At 32.9% G+C, this 9,669-nt stretch overlaps 1 protein-coding gene across 1 annotated transcript in view; it reads left to right on the top strand.

Moving 5' to 3' along the window:
* The first annotated feature begins 2,056 nt into the window (after positions 1–2,056).
* The window catches only part of LOC113580985 (uncharacterized), a 47,782-nt gene continuing 40,169 nt past the window's right edge, over positions 2,057–9,669 (top strand). The window contains exons 1-4 of the mRNA XM_035529504.2: positions 2,057–2,133; positions 2,639–2,702; positions 5,603–5,851; positions 7,009–9,509. Of these exons, the coding sequence (XP_035385397.2) occupies positions 2,681–2,702; positions 5,603–5,851; positions 7,009–9,509 (2,772 nt within the window). The 5' untranslated portion in view covers positions 2,057–2,133; positions 2,639–2,680. The remainder of the gene's footprint in view (positions 2,134–2,638; positions 2,703–5,602; positions 5,852–7,008; positions 9,510–9,669) is intronic.

Raw genomic sequence — 9,669 nt, 5'->3', positions numbered from 1 at the left:
GACTGCAGGAGCAGGACGGGAAAACACCAGGGTCCCCCATCGCCTCTGGTTATTCGACATACAATATACTGTAACCAAGCAGTAATAATAATAATAATAATAATAATAATAATAATAATAATAATAATAATAATAATAATAATAATAATAAAAAGAATAGAGCACAACAGTGTGTGTTGATTAATAAATAAGGATGAAGAGGACTGCAACATCTCAAAACTCGTAATTCTCAAAACATATCTCCAGCGGATAACACAAGTCACTACTTAAACTTCTAATGTACTGAAATTCTAAGATAGGGCTATATGCAAATTCACTAACGCTGTCAGCCTGAACAGTGATTCATACTAATAGATGTTGAAGATGCTGTTATTAGTGAATATTGATGGGTCAGGCAATTTCCTATCGTTTGGTGTTGGATTACTTCATTTCTCGTTTTATTTCACAGCATGTTCCACATGACTGTTTGCTTCTTGATTTATTTAAACTTTTAAATGGAAAAATTAGAAATTTCTAAACAATTTAAAATGCAAGTTTAAGATATAGACATCCCAAACATAGAGTCAAATAAATATGCAGAACATAGCAACAGCTCTGTGATTAGCTTTGAACTCTATAAGAATATTATGTTGTTAAATGTTAATGATTGTGATCTGAATTAAGACATTAGATTTTGTGATATTGAATTTTGCCAATACCAGTCATAGTGGTTTCTCGTTTTATGAGTACAATACATTTTTGTCTATTACTTGTTTTAAAAAGTTTTTGTGGGTTATACATTTCTGAAAATGTTTAATACAAATTATTACATTAATCTCATTTTCCTGATCTAGATTCAGCAAGTGTTAAAAGCTAAGATATCTGCAGGAAGAGCTAAATTATCTGCAGGATATTTCCCATAGCTAACACATCTGAAAATGCTCACATTGCTTTTCTAATAAACTGAGTTCTAATAAAGATTTCATAGTACAGTTTTGCACACCATAGGAAAGTAGGCTATTGACAGTTCTTTATTCACTTTCGGGACTGCAACTAAAATTGTTTATTTTGTGAAATAACACAGCATGTAGCTTGCTCATCATTAATCTAGTTTTATTCTCCTATTTTACATTTCATTGTTCATTTTATGGTTTGGCAACGCGACACAGAAAGTATACAGCACCTCCTGCTGGAATATATGTCTCAATGCAGCCTTAATTATGGCATGGAAAAAAAAAAAAACCCCCAAAAAAACCCTAAAATAAGTTTTGACGGTATAGGTAAGAAAAATGTTAAATGTTGAACATGGTTGTTCAGCTCCACTGAGGGTGAAACATGAGTGGTTACAACGTTAGTAATATTCACACTTGTAATGTTCATAGTTAAATTTGTATTCCCACTCCATTAAAATTAAACAGTAATAAAAATATAAAAAATAAAGATAATGGGGTGGATTTTATGAAATGTGTGATGGTTGTTACACATTATACATAGACAAGCATAAGCCCCAGTATATACAAATTAGGGATGTTATATGGGTTATTACAAATGTCAGCAAAAAACAAAAACAAGCAAACAAACAAAAAACACATATTAAAGCCTGAAATTTACTGTGGCACAAAGGGACAGTGTGATAAATTCTTGGCAAAGCATTTTTAATAGTGAATGAACATTTTAACATGAATCTTCTGTAGCATGGCTAACTAGTGTTGTGCTAAGGGTATATTTTGAAAGGACAAAGTGAACCACATTAATCAATTTTCTATATATTACCAATCTTTAGATTTAGACTTATAATACACTTTTATTACAATGAGAATAGGACTTTAAAGTCTATATGAGTTATATGTCCAGGGCTGAAGGCATGAAACTATCATGAGGCTTGAAAAGCCTCCAAATATCACACGTAATCCCCCCTTATCAAAGAACACCAGACCGACATTAAAAAAAACATTCTTTACCGCTCACAACCAATCGAGGGTAAGCCAGGACTCAACATACCAAATTTGGTGGCCACCAGGGGAGGGGCAAATCAAGATAAGATGTTTATGAGGAATTAGTTTCACTTGATCAGTTACAACCATGGCTCGACCACCATAGACCACTACCACACGATTTGCAGAATTAATTCAATCCACTGAAAACACTGGAAAGGTAAGCCTATAAAGTAAGGCTTTGCTATAAGGTAAGGTGATGCAACATATACAATCTGTTTAATTGAATAAGCTCCTTATCTTATAAATAAAAACAAAATTCCATAACAAGTAAAAATATTATTTTTATTCTCAGTTAAATAAACATATAATTAGATACCATATTCATCATAATAATTACTGCATCCAGTATAGCATTCCAGTACAAATATCTTTCCCATAAAATTTTTTAAAGATGCTACAGAAATACAGTAGGCCCTGTGCAAACACTGTAGTTCTGTTACACCTTACATCTTTAATTAAAGAACATATTTTAAAGTTATACAAAAGAATTAGTACTAATAAAAATCTTTAGTTTTTTTTAAAAGATACTATTTAAAAATGTAATCTTTAGGCTTGTGATATACATTGTAGGGGTTTCTCAGCAATATTTTTATTTATTTTTTTATGTCATGAACATATGTCATACATATGGTTATAATATGTACATTTTCCTGTGTAACCAGATCAAGCATCTACCTGCTTAGACAAGAGCCTGGTCTGAAACCATGGCAGAATCCAGAGACTACGGTAAAGTTATACAATGTACCAAACCATACTATAATCTAAAGCAGTGGTATGCAGACTGTGGGGCATGCCCCCTACTGGGGTGCAAAGGAATTCCAGGGGGGTGGGGCAGTTCAATATTTAAATATCATAAACTTGTTTTCAGAGTGTGACACTCTTATTTTATATATATATATATATATATATATATATATATATATATATATATATATATATATATATATATATATATATATATATTTTTTTTTTATTTTTTTTATTTATTTATTTATTTTTTTTAATAGTCAATAGTATTAGTGTCATGAGAAATGTGTTGTCAAGTGGCGATTGGTCAAAATTTCAAAATGGATAACTTCAATGCCACAAAATCAACAATATTAGAAAAAGAAAGACAAAACACATGTAAAATTCTATATACAATATGGGTTTACCTTCATCAAAGTATGTGGTGGTAAAGCTATAATTGGCCTGCCATTTGTCTAGCTGCTCATCTTAGAATAGATAATGTGCAGAATTCAGCTCTTATTGCTGTTTTGTTTTTTTTTGTTGTTTTTTTAATTTTACAGTTAATAATAGACAATAAAAGTACTGAACATATGGGATGATTTGACCTGGTTTTGCTCTAAAATATACATTATAGTTTGCATATTAACAAGTTTGTTTTATTTTAAGAGGAGCTCCCAATGTTCTTTAAAAAGGTAGGGTGTTACCAGAGGAAAATATTTGAATACCTCTGGTCTAAAGTATAAAACCTGTACACTATCTGAACCAGGCATTTGCAGTCTTCACACTTTAAAAACACAGAACTTTCATAAAAGTAATTATTAATCTATAATAAATATGTGAATAATGATTTAATGATCTTATAGCTATAGCACTGCCATATTGATAATACTTAATTAAATGGTAGTTACTGTGTTAAATATCCAACTATTTTCGACAATATTTCAATCAGGCATCCCCCGTTTTGAAAATGGCCTCATCCACCTGACAAACTATAAGGTCACGCAATTAGTTTAGCAGCAGGATTCATTTTATTAATTTATTTATTATATGGATTAAAATGCGAGAAGATACAGCTACTTTTGTGGTTATCCATGATGCTAGTTAACTAAAAACTAGTGTTAGCTAGATAGCTAGTTATTGTGTTATTCTGGAAATTATTTCTGAACAACTCCAGTGGAAACATGCTAAGGTAAGACACTGGCATGTTTTACTATGTGCAGTTGTGCAGTTAAAATTTTTAGCTGTTTTTCTATTATATATATATATATATATATATATATATATATATATATATATATATATATATACATATATAAATACATATATATATATATATATATATATATATATATATATATATATATATATATATATATATATATATATATATATATATATATAAACTACAACATTTATCTGGTCTTTCTGTTGGCAACACTCCTAGGTTAGCTAGCTAGCGTTATCACAACGTAAGCCAAGTAAGATAGGAAAGCTTACACATTCTGCCTTGATTAGTCTGCTTGCTAATGTGGTGAACACAATAGATTCACCAAATTGTCCAACACAAGTGTTTGGATAAACCTTTGCAGGAACTAGGATATAGGTACTGTAGCTTCATTAAGGGCTCAAGGCATTTTCCAGAGATTCAGGTTTCTAATTTATATGGTCAGATGCTAATGATAGAACAAAAAGTGTGATTTACAAATAGAACAAAATGATAGAACAAAAAGTGTGATTTCATTGGTTCACATAGTAGGTTAACAATGCCAGTTTGCAGCATGACCACTTGTTCAGTTTATAATACTCAACATAACACATGAAACTGTACATTCTCAAATGGTGAGGCAAAGTGGTGGTTGTTTGTTAACTGAAACTTTATTTCAAAAACTACCACTTCTGATTTTATAATGATCCACAAGACAAATTAAACAGAACATTTTCAGATGGTGAGACTTATTGGTGGATGTTTGTTAACTTAAAAAGATACATTGTTCTTATGCATTGTATTTGATCAACATGTCAAACTATCATTTTGTCCTATTTCACTTCCTCACTACAAGATATCCATTGTAAGACAGCTGCCAGTGAGAACACTATCATATACTGGAAGTCAGCATATGACTGACATGTATAGGGAAGCTTGAGCACAGTTTCATATGTGTGCGGCACTGCGAAACCATTAATGGTCATTCTGTTTTATCTTGGCACATCTCAATGGACCATATGCAGAAGTAAAGTAAATTTTCCAATTAATTGTTTTTGTTCTGTGCCTCTTATGTAATGTAGAAGGTGGCTAGATGGTTATTTTCAGGCTGGATAATTTGAACAACTTTTCTACATGTAACCTGCTTTGATGCATATCACTCCATTATCTTTTCTTTGCTTGACAGACTGAGGTATACCCTCTTTACAAATGAGAAATAATCTATGACAAATTTAGATTCTTGAGGAAGAATTAATGGGCCCTTGTTTTAGTGGCAGCTTGCATGTTGAAAACAGGTCAAGCAAGGCTTCTGGTTCTCTGTAGTCATTTTTCAAGAGAAACTAATACTACCACAGACAAATATTTTGCAAATGAGAACAAGATCAAAATATCTTAATTGACTTAAAGGCTGACAAGTGCATTTAAAGAATATATGTTCTACTTTCTCAACTTCAGTTTTACAGAAAACACATTTTATTGACACCAGTAATTTAGAAATAAAATAATTACATGCATATATTGTGTAACTTCTGGTGGTCTCACCTTTCATTAGATAGCTTTCATTTGCATTAACCACTCAATTATTTATCAGTAAAAGTAATACATAATTAAACCTTCATATCATGATGATTTTAGACAAAACAAACATTCCATTGTATTTTGCCTGTTCTTTTTGAATGTTGGTGTCCCACAGTTGGAGAATTCCTCACAGATTTCAAAGAACAGATAATCTTACGCGTGACACGGGTCAGTGACATCACAGACACAGTCATTTCCCAAAGTCTGATCAATGATGGGGTAGCCCAGCAAGTCCAAAGTGCTCCCACTGGACAGGAGGCAATGAGGCTTCTGTTTCAGGCCTTGGAAAGAGAACCTTCTCAACACAGAGTGTCCTTTCATTTAATATTAAGAATGACTGAACCAGAACTCATTCAAGAGTTAGGTGAGTTAATGTTATTTTTTATCACTAAGCAATAATTACATTATTATCAGATACAATATCAGTCAAAAGTTTGGAGACACCTATTTTTTGTTTATTTTTACTCTTTTTGGCATTTAATAAAACAGGGAGGGTATCAAAGCAATGAAATAATACATGTGATTATGCTGTGATAAATGTTGGCTAGCTTAGATTTTAGATTCTTCAAAGTAACTATCCTTTACATTGTCGACAGCTTTGCATGCTGTTGGTGTTCTCTTAACTAGCTTCATGAAGCAACCACCTGTGATGTTCACATATGTAGTGTGAGCATCTAAAGTGCTGAAAGAAAACAATTTTTTTCTGAGGCTGCACCTAAAATTGTGTGTGTTTGTTCTGAAAATGAATTCATATATAAGATAACACCTTTCCCAAATTATATTTGTTTTAGAAACAAATTTAAGCATATTCCAGTAGATTAGAAGGCCTTTACTACTATTAAACACATACATTCAGTCAGGTGCATTCAAACGTTTGACTGGTATTATATGTGCTGAGATAATCATAATGATTTTGTTTACAAGATATTTTTTATTTTATATATTATGAATTGTGTACTTTTAGTCTTCTATTAATGTCAAGCATTTACTAATGTAAACTGGTTATGCTTTGTGGAATCTTTTTCTTGTTAATGTAAAGCATTTTTGAATTTTATTTTGTTTCTAAAATGAACTATAAAAAATAAGTTTTCCTTGCCGTTACATTATCACTGAATGGAAATTAGTCAAATGTGATTAACAATTAACTTGGCACATTGATTAAATCAGTAAAGATTCTTCCTATTTACCGAAATGGAAAAAACAACTATCTATGATGCCATAAAAGCCACTAACAATTTGATTACAGTCTGCCTTGACCCTCTCAGTTTTTTAGGAACTTGTTTCCATAGTTTTACTTGTATTCTATTTCAGTGTTAACCAACTTTTCTGGTCATTTTAACTATATCTATAAAATATTTGAAATAATCTAAATAAACAGGAAACTAGACACTCACAATTTATTTTGCCCAAAATACCACTATACATCTAACTGTGTTATAAATACATTCTGTGTAAACATCAGATTCACATGTCTCATTTTAGGAAATAAGCCTTAACTGACCCAAAATGCTTCTTTAACAGAATGGAGACAACGAAACAGCAAGCATACACAGACAGAAGTGGATCAATCTTCTGGAGAGAAAAAAAAGGAGGATGAGAAGAGTGAACAAAAGGATGACAGACAGATAAAGAAAGAGTCGCTGAAGAGAAGAAGACTGGAGACAATTCGGGCTATAGAACAGATTGAGAAACTCTGGGAAGGAACAAAATATGAGAGAAGTGAGATTGGCAGGATGAGGGAAAGAATCCACCGACAGAAGGACAAAATATCCAGAATGACAGAGGACAAAAGACAGCTAGAGAAGTTGGTGGTGCAATTGAGGAAAGATCTAGAACATGCCAGTGACAGGATGCATCAAGAAAGGGAGGAGATAAAACAAGAAAAAGAAAGGATTGAGCAAGTAAGAGCTGACCTGCAGATGGAGAGAAATTTACTGGAAAACAAGTCTAATGAAATTATTAGAGAGCGACAAAACTTAGAAATGATTAAGAATGAAATTGTGCAGGCCAAGCAAAAGATGGAAGGCAATCGTGATGCAATAAGGCATGAGACAGAACGAATAGAGCAAACTAAGACTGACCTACAGGTGCAAATGCAGGAAATAGAAAAAAAGGTTGAGGAGACAAAACAGGCTAAAGAAAGGACAGAGCAAATCAAAGCTGAGATAAAAGAGGAGAGGAAAGATATAGAAAGGAGGAGTGAGGACATCAAGAGACAGACAGAGCATCTAGAACAGATAAACTCTACCATAAACAGAGTGAAAGAGGAGATGGAGCAAAGATGGCATGAAATAGAGAAGGAGGAATTGGAAAAGAGGTCAACAATACAAAGAGAGAAAGAAGAACTGATAAACATGCAATCTGAATTTCAGAATGCAAAGGAAGAGATTGACAAGAGCAAAAGAGAGATAAAGCTTGAGAAGGACAAGATAACTCAGATAAAATCTGATATGCTGAAAGAGAAAGAGCTCTTAGAGCAAAGATGTAAAGAAACCTTGAAAAATGATCTAGAGCAAAAGGCTGCACAACAGAGAGAAAGAGAAGAGCTTGATCGGCTATGGGTCGAGCTAGAGAGGGAGAAAGCTGCTATAGACAAAAGCAGACAGGTTATAAGTCAAGACAAAGAGAAACTAGAGCAGATGATGATTAGGATTCAGGAGCAAAGAGAAGATATCACAAAAAGACTAGAACAGACCAGACAGATAGAAGATATAATAAGACAAATGAAGGAAGAAATTGATCTTGAAAGAGAAAATTTAGAGAAGATTTGGTTGGAAACAGAAATAGAACCATATGAAAAAGTCAAGAATGAACTTAATGGACTAAGACAAGAAATAGAGACACTTTGGGATGAGGCAGAAAGGAGAGAACAAGAGGAGAGAGAGACATTTTTTATAGAAAAAAAGGAGATGAATAAAAAGGTGATGGAAATGAAGAATGAGATGATGAACATTCAAATTATGAAAGTGGAATTAATGAGACAGAGGGATGATGTAGAAGCCAAAATAGAGAAGGTAAAGGAGGAAATGGATAAACTTGAGCAACTGAGGAAGGACCTGCAGAGACAAAAAGAGGAGGTTGAGAACAAAATTACAGAAACTAAGAGTGAGAGGAATGAAGTTGAGCAGATGAGGGCTGAAGTGTTATGTCAGAAAGAGGAAATTGAAAATAAAATGCAACTAGCAAAAATTGAGATGGAAAAGATGCAACGTATCAAAGATGAAATACAACAACACCGAGAGAAATTGGATGAAAAAATGTGGAGGGCAAAGAGAGAAATGGAAGATATAGAGATCATGAAGAAAGAGATGGACAGGAAGAAAAAAGAACATGAACAAAGAATGAAACAGGAAATGAAACAAAAAGATGAAATAGAAAGAAAGATAGAGGAGCTTCAACAAGCAAAAGAAGAAATGGAAAGGAAAAGGGTTGATAAAGACAGATATGAAATGGAAAGTGTTAAGGCTGAGATCCAGAGAGCAAGAGAGGAATTAGAGATCAGTGTAGACGAGAGAGAACTAGATCCAGAAGGAAAAGAAGAGATAAATGCAAAGATCATCAACCTTATTGATCAGATTGAGAAAACCAGAGAAATGGTGTGGAATACAAAGTTTCACATAGAAAATGGGATGAGGGAAAATCAAGTAGAAGCAGCAGACAAAGAGCTAATGAATGCTGAGTTGCAGAGACTTGTTGTGGAAATTGAACACATCCAAGATGCACTTCAAAGGCTTAAAAAAGAAATGGAGCAAAACAAGGAGGTTGTCAGGAGGGAAAAGGAAGAGATAAGAATGTTGAAGTCTGGAGTGCAACGAAAAATTAGATATCTAAAATACAAGGAAGAAAAAATGATAAGAAAACAGGGAGAGCTGGAAGTCATGAGTGCCAAGATACAGCGACAAAGAGACGAGCTGGAGAAAGGACTGGAAGATATTGTATGGATGAGTGAGAAGACAGAACTGATGAAGACAAAGGAAGAGATGGGCAAGAAAAAAGAAGTAACTTTGCAAGGGCAGATCAAGGTGAATAGTTTATAAATTTTTGACAGTTGTTTAGTGACTTTTCAGTGATGTTATGAATGGTAATATTTCATTGCTTTTGTTAATGGGAAAATGTTTTTATACAGCAAACCATTCTTGCATGATTTATGATGAGTTATTCATGTACAATGGTACATTATTA

This window comes from Electrophorus electricus, chromosome 2 (assembly GCF_041902795.1).
Source record: "Electrophorus electricus isolate QZ-2024a chromosome 2, ASM4190279v1, whole genome shotgun sequence".
NCBI classification, from domain to species: domain Eukaryota; kingdom Metazoa; phylum Chordata; class Actinopteri; order Gymnotiformes; family Gymnotidae; genus Electrophorus; species Electrophorus electricus.
The sequence above is the reverse complement of the archived record's forward strand: the minus strand, read 5'-3'. Positions and strand labels throughout refer to the sequence as shown.